Below are 18,266 nucleotides of genomic sequence, written 5' to 3' on the forward strand. Positions count from 1 at the left end.
CCATTTACTCACCGTATGCAAAGAGTGTGAATACTTTTTTGCTGAAATGGGAAAATGAACCACACCAAGAAACTAATAAAATACGTCTGTTTTTATGAACAGCTGCAGAATTATCTACAAACTTGTTGAAATTCACAGTTTTGCTAGCTTGTACTCATTGGACGAAATACATACAGCCAGGGACGGAGCTACAAGGAGGTTAGGGGGGATGAAACCCCAACAACATATCTAAGCTCCCTGTAGCCCCCAGATTTTTATAGTACGGTAGACGCCTTTCGATCGAAAATTAAAGAAGTAGAAGCTATCTTACGTAATATTTTCCATTATAAAACTTCCCTTAGGGCAAGGCCATTGCAATGTTCAAGTACATTTCCTGCTTTTATAAGATCGCAAGATTATTACATCGTGTTGTACGTAAAATCGTGGTTGGAGGTGACAGCTGCAGATCTGCATGGATCAACAACGGACATTGATTATTTAATACGTACTAAGTAATTGTTAAATCACAAGTCTCCAAACTTGCCAAAAAAAAATTACAGATACTCTGCTGCCTATCTGGTAGGTGGATGTGTTCAGTGGCTGTGGGATTGCTGTTTGGTTGTTGGAGGGTCAAACGATGATAATACGATGCCTACGAAGTTAAATGAATTATTATCCTATGTAAATCATGTCACTATTTTTGAAACGAGTGTTAAAAATTATTTTTTATAAGTTGGAGGATGTTACCAATTGTATTGTGAAGGTAACACTGAGAGAACAAACATATTTTCAGTGCAAATTCACCTACACTAGGAGACAAAAGCATTGACTTTCAATATCATTGACATAAATCAATGGATACAGTTGCAGCTCTCGCACTGGGCAGATGTGATTAGTAGTGAAAATAACTACCAATAGTTTTATATATGTTTCACATCTGATTCTTCTCCATGGAATAGAAATTGGCCACTCGGCATAAATTATTTTCCAACGTCATAAATAATAATTTATTAACATGAAGACCTAGGCTTACAAGGAATAAAACTGCCCAAGCTTGCTGATTTTTGCACTAAATTGCAATGTTTAGTTGCACAGAGGCTAATCGGGACAAAACCTGCAGCCTATAGTGGAATCCGAGCCACTTAATTAAATGTCCCTAACCGTGGATCGAACTCGTGACCCGTCGATTACAAAGCATCATTATTATCGCTAACCGAGGCGGGAAGGTTCACTTATAATCTTTCTAATTATTAACATTTAAGAGTTAGTTAGTTTCTTTAGTCTTTTAATTCCTTAATGTCGTATTTTTGCCTCTCGGATGTTTTCAATAACGATGTAACGATGAAAGGATTGAGAAAACATCGCTGACAATTATGTTCATTGCAAATACTCGAATGAGAAACTACAATCAGAAAAGCTGCCCCCCGTGGCGGAGTGATTCAGTTCTTTTTCACATGCATGCTCTGATCCGGAGAGATAGTTCGCAACTATGAATAAGAGGAGTGTACAGTTAACAGAATCAAGTATATCTGGAAACTAGTAAGCTGCGTGAAAACTGACATACGTGTATTTCAGGATAACTATGATAGATATGAACAAGAAACTGTATTAGCCTTATCTGAGGATGTTTGAAAAGTCCTGTAGTAAATTCACAAATTCGTCGTTCCGGTTCAATATGAGTAATATGCATTGGCTGTAAATAGTTTTAATTGTATCAAAAATGCTAAAAGTACACATTTTACTAACTACACGACTTTCCCAATGATTCCAAATGGCTAACTTGGATTGATATTCATGTGCATTAGCATTGGCCTCCGTGATGAAGTGGTTAACACATCCGGGAGTTCGAATCCCGTCATGGATGCTCTTTATGAGTGTCCGTTCATCAGTTTCATCATACAATTCATCCTCAGGCGGAGCACAAAGCATGACGCCTTAGGTTGTAAGACACGTTTTTATTACGTTAAGAAAAGAAAGAACATCAAAATCATCTCACTTAGGATAATCCACCAACTGCAGAAAACACAAAAGAATGTCTTCCGCCTGTTCTGCACATGTGTCGCAACAGGGTGAATAGCTATGCACTACTACAAAACATCGTCATTATTTCCCTAGTTTACAGCACCATACAGGAGAGATATCCTGCTACTCGATGTTATAAACTATTCCATATATGTTAGTCAGAGGCGTGCGCACGGGCGGGGGGGGATTGCCCCCTAATCACGGACTTTTTTCCACAAAGGGACAAGAAAGGTATTTTTTCATGGGGCATATTACCCCGCTACTAGTGCTGTCCCCTCAAAAAACACCACTTGAATTTGAAATTATCGCATTCCTGCGTCCCCATTACATAATAATTAATGTATGACTATGATTGAAATCTAATTATACTTGTGAAATATATACTTTTAGGTTGACCTTCGTTTTCAAGGTGTGGTCATCCTTGCCCCCCTTCCAGACGTTCCATGCCCCTATATTATTATACTTTCACCTAGAAATTTAGTGGAGAGTAATATTGTCGCTGTTATTAAACAATATTATACTCTAAAAGGAAATGGCGCAACCACAATGGGACAGGGGGGCATTGCTTATGCCTTTTTCCAACCTTGGACGGAAATCATTGAATTAAAAGAAAGCAAGACTAGCAGAATCTACTAGTAGCAGGACAAAAGGATACTCAAGACGGAATTAGTTTTCACGTCCATCTTGCATTATTTCTTCCAGACGGTCAGGATCACTTGCAGGGGGTTACAGAGGGACAATTGTCCCCTCGACTTTAAATTTCATACAAATAAAAATACATTTCTTAAAATTTTCTTCCTCGCTTCGGTCGGGGTACCTGCTTTTCTTGCAGTCTTGTCAACTTCCGAGCCGTAGCTAGGAAGTAGCGGGAGTTGGCCCTGGGCGCCGAACAATCTGATTGAGAAAAATTGTAAAAGAGAATGCCATGCCGTCCCATGAATTTTTTTGCGCCCTATTAAATCAATACTGTTTTCAACTTTCAAAAATTTGGATCGAAAAATGTTCTTGCTCGCTTCGCTCGCAGTTGCTTTTCTCCAATACATTGTAAATTACCAGAAAGAAAGTAAGAACGAATAAGTAATTCAGACAGTTGCTGCTATAACAGTTTGGTTTGGAGGAAAACGAGCGCTCACATTTCAGAGACAATCTATATAAATTTTGCTGTTGGTTTGTTAAGGGGCGGATGAATAGATTACGTAATGTATTTAAACAATATGTTAATACCTAGGTATATATATATATATAATATACACACTCGCGCGCGCGAACACACACACATATATATATATATATCACATCAATGCAAAAAAATAAGACAGTGAGATAAAATGAGGTTTTTCTTTGCCGATCTGACTTAATTTTCAAGGTTTTTGCCTCCCCCACTTATCAGAGGGTCTGCGCACGCCTATGATGTTGGTACCTTCTTCTAATAATAAAAACAAGTTAAAATAACAATAATATTAAATTAATAATATTAAAATATTAATTAATATTGTTATCACATGAATGGGAAAAGATGGCATAAGAATAGGAATATAACCGCACATATTCATTATCTAGCTCATGAATAGTTAAGATCGCTTCAATTTGTATAAAAACAACTGACCTGGCAAGGTGATTGTGAAACAGATAAGGAATTGAATATTTATTGAATAACGAAAAACGATGTTAGATCCATTTGACGAAAAGTAAAGCTCTTAATTTAATATTTAAGAATATTACTTAGGTAGTGGTGTGTATAAATCTTCTTTGATACAGTCATCCAAAGTTGTATGACCCCAATGTAATCCTTCCCTTACAATAAGTTTGACGGAAATACACCTCTCTCGATTATACGACAAATGCTAAACAAAACAAGCATATTTACATAATTTAATTTTAGAAAGTCTCTCGTGGAAGATTCGGACTCCCTGGACACCCCACCCCGCCTCCCCTAAATAGTCCTTGGCATGTACAACATGTAAGTTGTATTGCGATGTTCGTCAATGTATGTTTTTCGTCTTTCAGACACTCGGAAAAAGTGTTGTCCTGTCACAGAAACCCTCTCGGCTCGGAGTTATAAACGTGCGGGCTCAAAAGAAAGGTCTATTATGGTCAGAGCCTGACCTTCCAGGCGGAGTGGGGGGGGGGGGTGAGTAGCGGACAGGGAAACTTGTCTTCTGTTTCTTTCGACCGAGCAACCCTCCCACCAGTAAAGTCTCAAACGGTCTACCATGCAATGGATTTGCGTTCGAAGGGGGAAATCGAGTCAATATTGGCAAGACTAGGAAGAAAATTTGACATCTGTCCGGTGCGTTTTTCGAGTGACGCTGATACGGGCTCTTAATATTTTACTATTCCTCTTCTTTCTGCATGCGTTACTTCTATATATCTCTTCCTCCTTCGCTCCTCTATTTCTTTCTCTGTTTTTCTATTTCTGTTTGCTCTTTTTAACTTCTTCCTCTCTATCTCGCTTTTCTATCTCTATGTCTTTCATTCTCTCCCTTTCTTGCTTCTCTATTTCGTTCGTTTCTCTATTCCTTTCTCTTTATCTTGTTCCTCTATTTCTCTTCGCTTCCCTATTTATTTCATTTACCTCTCTCTCGCTTCTCTATTTGCACAGTGGCTAGGATCCCACCGTAAACTGTAGGCCCAGTTCCGATCAGGCTATATGTACAGTCACGGGCACTGCTCGGTTGTAATGATTCCATTGAAAGTCAATGCATTCGTTACAACCCAGAACTGTCCGTGACTGTCCACAAGTGGATCTAAAAAACAAAACAAAAAAACAATTCCCTTCCCCTCCTGTCTCTCCCCCCCTGTGTTTGTGTGTGTGTGTGTGCGCGCGACTGCACCAATCACCAAACACATCGAATTTACACAAACTGAATTATGTTCTTTCTTCTATTAAAATGGAGTAGGCGTACATACAGTAAAAATCTAGAATATCTTAACCTTATTTACGAAAATTCAGAAATATTATCTTAATATCCCTGAATGTTAGAGATAATGGTTCTACCACTGGTGTGCCCAGGATTTTCAAAAGGGGGAAGGAGCTTACGTATACTTTCTTTAGTAGTTAGCCCTCACTTTGCCATCTTTTCGTGCCTCTGGCGTTATTTTTTAAGAGTACTGGAGCAAAGGAGTGTTATGATCCCCACCAAACAACTTTGTCCTTGGGCACGCCACTGGGTTCTACATTAGCATTCAATGTTAACTGGATATTATCCATTGTCTAATGCTTTAATAAGTGTAGTTTTAAGAACTAGACAATTGATAATGTCGAATTAACATTCCATACTAACATTATTTCAAACAATAAAAAAAGTGATATTGTACTTATCTTAGTAATTAGGATTGAAATTTTATTTTTGAATGCTACTTGTTTGTTAGTTCATTATTCTTAAATGGGTTTAAATTCTCAACTAGTATTTTGTTTTTCTGCTTATCCCAAGTAAATGTCTCATGCAAAGGTTTTTATTTTTTATTTAAGGCACTTGTTCCTGTCATGAAGACAAGAGAGAAATATTCAGAAGCTATTGTGCACATGTGAAGCATATGAACAGACTGAAGAGGGATTATTCTGTGCCAAGCAGAAACATAAAAAAATTACATTTCCTAACCAATCAGTGATAAGAAAATCTCACTTTCCACAGAAAATTTTAAATTAGGACTAGCAAGTTAACAAATATAAATAGTAGGTATATTTCAATGTTGAATAAATTTGAAAAGGTCTTGAGAATATTTTTTCCTTCGCTTCAACATTAGATAGATTATAGGCTTATTAATTCAACTGCATGCCTGCAGTGGCGGCGCCAGGATTAATCATCTAGGGGTGCTGATTAGATGTGGAAAGAAATTTAGGGGGTTCGATGCTGAAAATATAGAAAACATGAAACACGCATGCAACCTTTCAAAACTGGGGGACCTGGCCTCCCCGATGGCGCAGTGGTTGCGTCGTCGCCTTGTAATCAAGGGATCCCGGGTTCGGTACCCGGTGGAGGCTCATAGTGGTTCGGATTCCACTTTAAACTGTAGGTCCAGTCCCGATTAGCCTCACTGTGCATAAAGTGAACTAAAAGACACCAATTCAATCAATCAATCAAAACTGGGGGACTAAGGTGCCAATACTTGGGGAGGAGGGGCATGGGCAGTTTAGTTTTCCTTGGTAGATAAGGTTTATCACAGTGCGGGAGGAGGAAATAGCAAAGAGCGGGGTGCAACTACACTCCTAATCGCAGCCACTGATTAACATAAATTACTGACTTAAATAAAATTGTATGTGCGAAATAAATAACTTTAGATTGACACCCATTTTCCAGATAGGCTGTGCCCCCCTTGCCCTCCCCCTGGAAGTCCATTATGATATGTATTAAGTCTTATACTCCAAGAAAGTGGTCGTACAGTCAACGTTCAGATACACGATGCAGTCTTTTTGAACTATGTAGTGAAATACAAAATGAAATTACCCTTGCCTTTAAAAACACAATTTTTTAACCTTTTTAATGTAACCAATGGAGGTACATAATACATAATATGTACCTTCCGTCTGCCATTTCAGAACAAAACGCAAAGTGGACAGCAACTTCGTCTTAGTTAAAATCCTTTCCGTCGCACTATTCCCAACATCGAACTTTATTCGTGAACATTGGCCTCTTTCTAACAGTCTTTGAAATAGCTTGAAATGGTACGTTTACTAGACATGTTACGTGGAACAAATACATAGAACGTATTAACAAGAAAGGTATACCCTTCACGTTACAACTCGCATCGCATTAAATAATTTCCTGAGCACGACCTGGTGATACCTTGAAAGCAGCTGAAATTTTGTCTCCAGTAGGCGGAAAATATATCGTTTACCAACAAGGAAAAAAAGAAAAAAACATAACTTATACTAAGCTACAGACAATTATCGAAAACCACAAACAGACCACTTGAATAAACAAGAGAAGAAACAATTCTTAGCAACAATACCACAATACTGACGAGAAAAAAAACGGCCGCTGATCTTTATTGAGGCTGCCGCCAGTATAGGAAAGTATGTATATCGGCACCTCTTTCAAGTGTTTTCAGTGGAACGTAGGGGGTGCGGAAGAAAATTAAGGAGTGTGCAAGCACCCCCTCGCGTCCCCACTGGCGCCGCCCCTGCATGCCCAAGAGGGGTTGGTGGGGGATAACCACCTCTTTGGCCCGGCATTCCTAACAAAAGTACATCAAAGGCAGAAAAGATGGCAAATTGAGGGCTTATTAATAAAAATACGTATATCTACCCCCCTTTTCGAAAATCCTGATAATAATTAGTCTCTCTCTCGCTCTCTCTTTCTCTGAATGTGTGTATGTAAATTATACTATATGTGTTCCTTATTTGTTTAAAAAATCCAAAGAGTTGATGTTAAATTTGTTTCAGTGGTGGAGTTCTTTTGTGGAAAATGATTTCTGTACTTATAGGCGTTATAAATAAGGATATCGTGTCAATTTCCTGTTTAATTTTGCTTTTTGACCGCTTAATGTGTAATAACTATATCTTGCCTCTTTTATTTTATATATTTTATTACTCCCTTTTATGCTTCCTTTCAAATGTGTGTCAAGCACAATGTCTATTATCTTAATGACATGTGGAATATACATTTCTAAGTCATAAAGTCATTTTGCCTATAAATTTACCCTACCACCCCTAAATACAAACTTACACCCACATATGGAAAATTCAGGATACACCCTGAAAATATTTTCTTTTTTTTAAATGCAAATGATAAATAATTTTAAGTAACTATATATACATAATGGCCAACACAAGATTCCGTCATGTATTTTCTCTTTTATTTTATTAATTGCTTCAGATACGCAATGAATGGCTTTTAATATTTTTTCCTATTAACATACAAGTTTTTAGAACATCAAGCTACCCATCAAAGACTTGGAAGTTTAATTATTACAATGACATTTAGTCATGGAAAGTGGTACAGGAGGAGAGGTATCTGTTCTCCCTTCATTTGTTTTTTTCTTTCATTCTTTCTTATTTTTCTCCATTTTCTATTTTTTTCCACCTGTTGTCTCTCTTTGTCAGAGAGAGAGAGAGAGGCTCCTTCCCTCTCTCATATCTTTCCTTCCCTCTTCTCCTATATCTCTCTCTCACTGCATTTCTATCATTTTTCTTCTCTTCAAGATACATATACCTAGGTATGAGAGAGTCTCTCTTTCAGAAAGATAAAGAAATAAATATATGTGTGTGTTTCATCTCTATCTCCCCTTTCTCTCTCTCTACCAGCCTCTCCCTTTTTCTCTCACTGCATTTCTTTCCTTTTTTATTCTCTCCAAGAGAGAGAGAGATAGATTGCGAGAGAGGAGAGAGACATGTGTGTATTTGAGAGAGGAAGTTATCTCACTATTTCACTATCTTTAAAGGTTTAAGTGGGTCTCTCTCTCTCTCTCTCTCTCTCTGTCTCTCTCTCTCTCGCTCTCGCTCTACTTTCTTATACTTCTTATGTGGAGGCAAGAGAGAGATGCGTTATAAAGGGTTCCTGATTATAATTTGAATACAAATTACACCATTCAAAACTATGTAATCTTTTCAGTTCTGCTTGCTTTAATCTGTTTTCGTCCCACATAAGTCCCTAATTATTTTATTTTCAAAGCTCCACGTCAGTTTCTCTTTGGTAAAGTGCCCACTGTTTCACATTCATATTATATGTTACAACAAAAAAATACTATCTTGTATTTTTTAAATCAAATTTTTATATATTAAAGAAGATAAACGTTTATGAACAGAATTGAATGTTCTCTTTGTTTACTATTTGTTCTTTTCAATTGCTAATATTGTTTGTAACTGGCTGGATTTGGAAATTGATTTGAGCAGGTTATCAATAAGAAAGTTTTTGTTTAATCTATGTGTGTTGTGTAAAGTATTATGTCACTTCGTTTTGGCCTATAAGCATATAACAGAATGTGTCTCCTTTACATTATAAAATTATTATCGCTATTATATTTACACCACCTACATTTCGTAATTTTTTCCCAGTGTCAATTGAAATGTGATGTTTTGTTATAAAATTCAAGAAAAATATCATATTTATGAGTACTTTATCATTTATTTTCAGAAAGTATCTCCATTTGCTAACAGAAGATTTTGAAAATGAAGCACCTTATCTGGCTGGCACTATGAGTGGGAGGAAAGTTGTCCTGGTAGTTGGATGGTAGAAAGTGCAATGTGCCAGTATACAAACATTTATCTGTGCACTTGTTGGCATGTACTATATTTTTTTTAATTAGACTACCCCGAAGTCTGTGCTACATGTATGGCAGTTGGCGAGTACATACTATTTTAAAACACCAGTGTATCTGTGTCAATCAATAAATATTCTGTCTCAGGATCTTCTATATAATTTTTTATAATGCTTTTTACTCCTTCATCACTTAATTTTTGTTCATAATTGAAATTTTTCAATTTTTCTGTGATTGTTAATCTGCATGTACATGGTAAGACAGAAACATGTAGATTAAATAGGAAGGAAAATCAATTTACTTCTTTTTCTCATTTTGTGCAAAAGTTATTTTCAGAATATCCTGAAAGTGTTATTTTTATGTATTCAATATTCAATTTAATATTTGCACATATAACCATAAAATCATAAAGATACCACTTTGAAACAGAAAGGTGTGTTATTTGTGAACAAAAGAAGCCCTTTATTTATTTAAATGCAGCTTCAAGTCAGGACTCTTTTAGTACTAGGAGGATACTAACACCCACATTCCCCTGCAGTAGTGAAATTTACACTAGGACTAAGCATCCCTCCACCTAAAAATTTTCAGTAATAATGAATTCTCTCATTGTGTACTAAGAAGTTTTCTCAGTATGTTCTAAATGTGTGAAATGTGCCATAAATGATAAAAAATAATTTCCAGAATGCACTTTACACACTTGTAGAATATTTAATATTGACAATACTCTTTTCCATAACTTTTTCAGCAAATCCAACACTTCTAAAGCACATTAAATGTGAAGTGCTTCAAGAGAGTGTACGAAAAGTGAAATATTTTTAGTGGAAAAATGTATTGAAACTTTTCCCTTGCAGGTATGCAATCCACATGAGCAAGGAAAGGAAAAAAATTGACGCACTTAAACGTGTCACTCTAACGCACATAAACGTGTCACTCTACACATTAAAAGTGCATCAAATTTGGTGCATCAAACAAAATATCCACTTAAATGTGTCATTTGACACATTTATTTTGATGCATTTAGGTGCATCATCCAGTTTTATGCATTTTAGTGAATCATTTGACACGTTTATTTTGATGCATTTAGGTGCATCTTTCGGTTTGATGCATCTTTAATGTGTCGTTGGAGTCAAAAAAATGATGCACTTTTGTTTGTCAATTGACACACTTTGAGTTCTGTGTGTGCTGTTAGGCGTCGGGGTCCTTCAGCCATCTGCTAAAACTCTTCCTATCTTGTGCCATTCTCTTAACTTCCATTAGTGCCTTTCCTCTTTTAGTAACCATATCTGACCGGTATTGTTCCCATTCTATCCGAGGTCTTCCTCTTCCTCTCCTTCCTTCTGGTCTCGCTTCCATTACTTGTTTCGGTTTTCTTTCTTCTCCCATTCTCATGACATGGCCATACCAGCCTAGTGTTCTTCTCTCTATTATCTCTTCAATTGATTCTACTTTTAGCTGTTCCCTGATTTTAGTGTTCCTGATTCTATCTCGTCTGGTTTTCCTACGACTCTTCTGAGGTATTTCATCTCTGTTGCTGTTAATCTACTTTTATGTTTATTTTGGAGCGTTAAGCTTTCTATGCCATAGAGCATTGTTGGTATAATTATGGTTTTGTAAATCCTTAATTAGTATTTTCTTGTACCTCCTTTTTCCCTACTATTGTATTTCTTATTTGGTAATATATTTTATTTGTTTTTTGAACCCTGCTATTTATTTCTTCTTCTACTATTCTGTCGGCTGTTATTATTGTTCCCAAATATTCATATCTATTCACTTGTTCCAGCTGTTCTCCTTGCCATTTTATTTCCAATCTCTCTTGATTTCCATGCTTTGTTATATACATTACTTTACACTTCTTTGGGTTCACTATCATCTCTTTATCTTGTATTGAGCTGGCCCATTCAATTACTGTATTTTGTAGTTCCTGTTTTGTTGATGTTATTAATGCTATGTCATCAGCATACAGAAGTGATTGTATATAAACTGGTTTCAGTTTCCTATTTCCAACCTTACATTTTCGTTTTCTTCCTCTACTTTGTTTATGTATTTGATCCATTAGTATTATAAATAGCAAGGAGCTGAGGCTATCTCCTTGTTTAACTCCTTTGTTCATGTTAAATGCCTTTGATTTCTCCCCTCCTATTCTCACTATTCCTTTAACTGTCTTGTAGACACTTTGTATTCTTCTTACTAATTCTGAGGCTCCTATTTTCTGTAAAGCTGACCATAGTTGCTGTCGTTGTACTGTATCAAAAGCTGCCTTTAAATCCAGAAAGGTTACAAACAGTTCTTTTTCTCTGCTAAGAAATTTATCTATGGCTTGTCGTAGCGTGAAAATGTGATCTTGCGTTTGTCTTCCTCTTCTGAAAGCTGCTTGTTCTTCTTCTAACTCCTCCTCTACTTCATCTCTTAGCCTTCTTTCTAAGATTCAACTGTATATTTTTAGAGCTAATGAAGATAGACAGATTGCTCTATAGTTTTCACATTTTACAGTGCTACCCTTTTTGTGGATTGGTACGATCATGTTTCTTTCCCAATCTTTGGGTATTATAATTCTCTTCCATGCTTCATTACAAATCTTCCACAACCATTGTACAACTTTGTTTCCTCCCATCTTTATTAGTTCTGGGTATACTCCGTCTGCTCCTGCAGCTTTTCCTAATTTCACTCTCTTTATTGCATCCTCCACTTCTTGCATTTTTATTTCATCTCTTCCATCCTCTTCTACATTTGCACTGTCTGTTGCATCTTCTTCATTCATCTTCCCATTTTCATCTCTAAATGTGTTTTCGTAATACTTACTCCATATCTTCAATATATCTTCAGTTTCTGTTTGGATCTTTCGTGATTCATCTTCTATGTGTCTTATTCTCTTCCCATATTTTTCTTTCATTGCTTTTACTGTCTGCCAGAACTTTCGACTATTCCCTTGATAGTTTTTCTCTATTTCTAACCCAAACTCTTCCCATGATTCTTTCCTTGCTTGTCGGACTGCTTCTTTCGCTTCATTTCTCCTCTGAACATACTCATTCCATTTCTCCTCTGTTTTATTTTCCATGTACCTCTTCCATGCTTGTTTCTTTTTTTTTTTAACGATTTCTTTAACCAAGCTATTCCACCATATTGATCTTTTCTTTTCATCTCCTACAGTTGTTAAGCCACAAACTTCTGTAGCTGTTTTAATCAATACTCTTTTTAGAATATTCCATCTTTCTTCTAATTATTCTTTATCTTGGTTCTGGATACTTATCTCTCTCTCCCTCTCTCTTTTGTTCAACTCTTCCTTCACTTGCCTTTTAAATTCCTTTTGCTTGCATTCTGTCCTTAGTTCTCCTATTTTAATTTTTGTGTACTTTACTTTTTGTATTTGTTTAGGTTCCTGAAATCTTGTTTTATTATTAGTAATTTATGCTCGGTGCTTAGTTCTGCACTTCTGTACACTCTGACGTCTTGTATTGCATACCTTGTATTTTCTGTGTAATTGAAATAATCTATTGCACTTCTTGCTCTTCTCCTTTCTGCTACAAATGTTATTTTATGTATTGTTTAATGTGGAAAAAATGTATTTCCTATAAGTAAATTATTGTCTCTACAATATTCAATCATTCTCTCTCCATTGCTATTTTCCACTGTTTCTGCTGTATTCTTTCCCATACACTCGTTCCCCTTCTCTGATTCATTTCCAATTCTGGCATTCCAGTCTCCCATGATGATCACATGTCTAGCAAAGTCCTTAGCCTTATTTATAGTATCCTGTAGGTTGACATAGAAAATATTTTTTTTTCACAATCATTTGCATCCTCTGTAGGTGCATAGATCTGAATAAATGATATCTTCTCCTCCATTTCCATATCTACTCTTAATATTCTTGATGTAATTTGTTCCCAATTCACTATTTTCTTTGTACATTCTTCTTCAAATATTATACCTACACCTTCTTTTGCTCTTGCTTTCCTATCTACTCCTGAGAATATTAAGGTATATCCCTTATTCATCAGCATCTCTCCTGATCCTTTCCTTTTGGTCTCGCTTATGCCTAAGATTTTAATCTTGTATTTTTCCATTTCTTCGAGGGTAAGGTGAAGTGAACATATAACTTCTCCCTTGCCAAGACCGCAGTGCGTGTTCTATGAACACATCCTTCTCGAGGTGGCCCTGATTTTGCTAAACACTGTGGATCTAGACTGGGAAGTCGATAGAAATCCCTGAAGAGGGGCAGCAGCCTCTTCAGTACTGGCCTAGAGTCGATGAGGACATCAGTCCAAAAGAGTCTAGAACCAGACAGTCACAGGCGAAGTTGGAGCAACAGAATGGCTGTGACACTGCGAGTAAACCCTCCAAACTGGCAGGCCGGAAAGCCATAAGAAGGCAGCCCCTTCATTCGGCTACACTCACCGTAGGGCTAATAACCCACGTGGCGTCGAAATTAATTTTATTCAGAGAAGACATTAGGTAGATGCCGGACAGATCAAATGGAAACGACAAGTCAAGAAAAGGAAAATGATTATTGGAACATGGAATATAACCTCTCTGACAGGAAAAGAATGTGAGATAATAGATGAAATGGAAAAAATACAAGAAAAAATATTGTGGGTTAAATTGCTGTACGTTTTAACTTTAATGAATCAACGTGACACTTGTTCTTTTGCTATCTGTGTTAGTAGTAACAGTCTCTTGAATTTCTTACGTTACCTTTTAATGTATAAAAAATGTGTATCCCAATTCAGCCTTTAGCCGACCTCTGTGGCAGGATTGTTAGCAAACCAAGCTCCGGCACCAAGGGATCCGGCTTCGAATCCTGGCCCGGTGGGTGTTGTTTGTGAGTCCCTTCATCAATTTCATCATATCATCACTCATCCTCATCTTCGTAATCAGCCAAAAAGCGGCAGAAAAGTGAAGGAAATTAAGCCAAATCAATAAAAGCAATCAATCAATTTACCCTTCACTGTAACACTAGCCCAGTACAAGCAACGATTCTTGAGGGCGCCCTGTTGAGGAAACTTGCCACCGCCTTGTTTTGAAAACACATTTTAGTGTTTGTGTCTCACTCGCCTTCGATGTGCCTCTCCGATGACGCAGTGGTAACGTCGTCGCCTTGTAATCAGGAGGTCCCGTGTTCTTTACCCGGTGAAGGTACATAGTCAGTGCAGGATCTACAATCCGCAAAACCCCGCAGTGTGAAGGGGGAAGGGCACTGAGACAATTAAGCCTTAAGGGGGCCCTCAGCGATTGGCATAGTAGAAGGTTCGTATATGCGTATGTAAAAAGTAAACTTAGTTACTCAGGGGTACAGAAACGAATACAATATATACAGGTGAAAGTAAAGTTATATCCCCTGTGCATTTAGCACCGTGCCATGAAGGCACATTTAGGGTATGTTGGGGTAGGGCCCCACATATTTTCGATGTCGGCCATCTTGGAGGTGATGTGATCAGCACCACGCTTCGGCCTCCTTTAACCCCACCCCCAGGGTACCATTTCATTTTCGGCTCGATGTGCCCTTGATCCGCTTATTGCGGGGACAAATCCAGAAAAATTGACTTTATATTGATAAAGATGGAAATTTCCTTTCTATAGGGGATATAAGAGTAAATATAGGGATCGGTTCGCCTTAGATCGCCCACACCGGGTTTTCCCGCGTGGCAGTCAGACTAGAATCAAATCAGGCTAGATTTTCAAGAGAAATGCAGTGGTGAAGGTTTCTTGAACCGATCTTTAATCAGGATGAAGATACGACTGCGTGATTTTAACAAATGTATCATTTTTCCAGGTGTGAGAAAACAGTACCATTACGAGTATATATCATAAACCCCATTCACATTTTAAAAAAATGAGTTGAATTCAATATGACGGCCACCAATAAATGGCGGACATTCGCTTGGAACATACCATTGTGGTTCTCCCTTAGCCTAACCTGTTTCTAACATAGCCAATTGTACCCAGCCTAACTCCTTTACTTTTTATAGGAGGTGTTAAATGACTTTTGAATCACCCTCTAGGCTAGGGGTTCCCAAAGTATTTCATTTCACGGCGCCCGTAGTGTTTCAAGATTTTTCCGCGGCAACCAAGTCAAAATGCAGGCCTATCTAACTAACATTTACAACGCTCAGTTAGTGTGCTTAGTTAGCTTGTCTAAAGTTAAGAAATTAACATATATTTGAAATTCAGAGACGATGTATGTGTAAAAAGTACTAATTAACCTTTAGAGCGGGTTTTTCGAAGTAAGCTCTCTCTGGCCGACGCTTTGCGCGCAATTTTTAAATTTTACACTTATTACAGAAAAACTTTATATCTCGGAGACTGTTCGAGCAATCTACTTCGGGTAACTTCTTGTTTTGCAGCTAGACCATCAGGGCATGCAACCGTGCAAGAATCAAAACGCTAAAGCCAATAAGAGGGGTTGGGTGGGCCGCGGCCCCCAACTTTCAATGAAAAAAATCATAAAAATGGGGAGTTTTTCACATATTCTATAATGCAATGCACCCAGGAACATGAAATGACTTTCATTCGGTTGAAAGGACCATTCATTGAAAATAAGGCTAAAGTTTGCGTCCCCTTCCAAAAATAGAGGGGGAAGAGGGGGCAAACTCCCCATTTTTATGATTTTTTTCATTGAAAGTTGGGGTCCGCGGCCAACCCAACCCCTCTTATTGCCTTTGGCGTTTTGATTCCTACACGGTTACATGCCCTGATGTTTTAGCTGCAACACAAAAGTTACCCGAAGTAGATTCTTCAAATAGTCTACGAGTTATAACATTTTTTGTCAAATAAGTGTACAAATTTAAAATTCGCGCCAGCTTCCATACGTAACTTTGGAGTCCTGAGTGGGTAGGCTTTCTTCCACATGACATTTCAAAGTTTTATCTGAACATCTGTCAGCGTTTACAACCTCACATACAAGTATGAAGGTGCTAAGAGCACATGAACTTTTTAATCAGCACAATGGGTCACCAGTGACCCATCGGTCGACTACGCCTATATTTTCTATGGGTCATATGTGACCCATTGGCCGAGTAAAGGTTAAGAACATATTTTGAACAATCATATTGATTGAATTTGCCACATGTAGACTAATAAGTGAAATTATTCGAACATTTCGCGGCGGCCCTGTAAGTCCCAAGCGCGGATCCACGGGGAGGGCGATAGGGGCGATCGCCCCTCCCAACTGCCATGGTTGGGGTATATTATTATGCCTAATAATATTCAAGACTCATTAGTTGTGTTACTTTATCACCACGTTTAACAGGCTCGAGAAGTCCGCTTTATGCTCATGATAGGCTAATCGGAACTGGACCTACAGTTTAAATTTGGATCAGAACGAGTCTACAAGATGCGTTAAAAGGGAATCGGACCTTAGTCCACTGCACAGAATGCGTTTTCATTTCTTTGTTTATTCTTTGTACTTCTCATATCTGACAGTTTAGCGTGACAATGGGAGGAATTATGATAACAACAGAGGCGTAGCAATGGGTGGGCGAAGTGGGCGAGCGCCCGGGGCCTTTCGTCCCATGGGCTTATTATTATTTTATTAAATGTGGGCTAATTTTTGTGGCCGATAAAACTACAACATTTTAACCGGTTATAAATTCTAGTGAAACATTATACTTTGATTGAATATGTCAACTATTTAGTATTTTAAATAAACCGGCTGGTAGCCGTCTGATTTTTGAATATCCAGGAAGCCAAACAACAACAATGAAACGTTCTCTTACAAAGGTTGATAAGCATAAACAAAATTCTTGACTTCTCATAACTTAGCGGTTCGAGAACATCGAGAAACATTATACACAGCAGAAACAACAGAAAATTTAGGAAATTTCACGTATTTGGTAAAATTTCTTTCGAAATATGACCAATTACCACAAGAACATTTCAGACGTATACAATTAAATAAGATTCACAATAATGATCCATGTTCTGAAATTCAAAATGAACTGATACAGGTAAAGAGCAACGATGTCAAAATGGCTATAATTAAAGAAAAAAGTAAAAATAGCAAAGTCCAGAGATTTACTAACTTCACGTTCAGTTTCAATATTTACTTGTTTGAGTTCGAAACTTCTTTTACATTCTAGATTATTTTCAAAGTGAACGTGACCTAACACAAAACAGCACAACAATGTTTAACATACAACAGTTATTGTTCATTGTTGAAGCTCGTTACAGTAGCTATGAAACTACATCCAAAAACTGACGACCAGACACGCATAAGAATTACATTGTAGTTTTACTTAAAGTAAAAGTTCTTCATGCCGAATTTCCATTCAAAGTGGAGGGATGTTGACATCTGCAGGAGAGTACGTAAGTTTTTGCATTTTAATATTTTTCAGTTGCTTTTTTGTAACTTCTGGCTAATAGCGACGATCTGGATGAGTGATGATTTCTATTAATTAAAGAAAGGGCACTTACAAGGACACCCATGCCCCAATCGAGAGTAGAACACGGGAACTCCTGTGGTAAGATCGAAAGTCGGCCACTTAACACACTCGATCACCGAACCGGCGTGTTTGTTTTAATGCTACATTAATTTGACTTATTTTTCTTCACTTTTTTGCCACTTTTGGCTACTCCGAAGATGAAGATGATGGAACAGTCACAAAAAACACCCATTCCCAGGCCACCATTTGAACGGGCAGCCTTATTGATGCTATAGATGTTCAAAGCTGTTTATCTGTAAAATACATACACTGTAAAAAAAAATACACTTCTTGTACACTTTTGGTACACTTTCTTGCATATAATATGCACAAGATGTGTACTGAAGGTGTTGCAAAAGTGTACTTTAAATGTTCTAGATGTGTGCGACCCGAAATGACGAAATTTTGTACACTTGTTGCACACTTTGGGGACACATTCAAAGTTGTGTGCACTTCTTCAACGCTTTCTGTACACTTTTGTTTAAAGTCTGTACACTTCTTGTACACTTTGTAGCACATGATTTCATTTTGTGTTGTTGGTCATATCGATTGTTATTTTATACTTTTTTGACAAATGAATATCTTATGAACATAAATTAATTTCATTATATAAAGCAGTAACACACTTGAAAGCAAGCAACATTAAACAAT

General features: G+C 37.3%; 1 protein-coding gene across 1 annotated transcript; it reads right to left on the reverse strand.

Annotated features, from left to right (window-relative positions):
• Positions 1 to 11,626: 11,626 nt before the first annotated feature.
• On the reverse strand, positions 11,627 to 12,256 carry LOC145994087 (uncharacterized). Its single transcript, XM_083130175.1, has one exon. The coding sequence runs from the start codon at positions 12,254 to 12,256 to the stop codon at positions 11,627 to 11,629; it is 630 nt and encodes a 209-aa protein (XP_082986301.1).
• Positions 12,257 to 18,266: the final 6,010 nt, after the last annotated feature.

The sequence above is a fragment of the Lepisma saccharinum genome, chromosome 10, assembly GCF_977018435.1.
Source record: "Lepisma saccharinum chromosome 10, izLepSacc3.1, whole genome shotgun sequence".
NCBI lineage: Eukaryota > Metazoa > Arthropoda > Insecta > Zygentoma > Lepismatidae > Lepisma > Lepisma saccharinum.

Coding starts and splice junctions, on each gene's coding strand:
- LOC145994087 (XM_083130175.1), bottom strand. CDS start 12,256: ATGGAAAATAAAACAGAGGAGAAATGGAATGAGTATGTTCAGAGGAGA.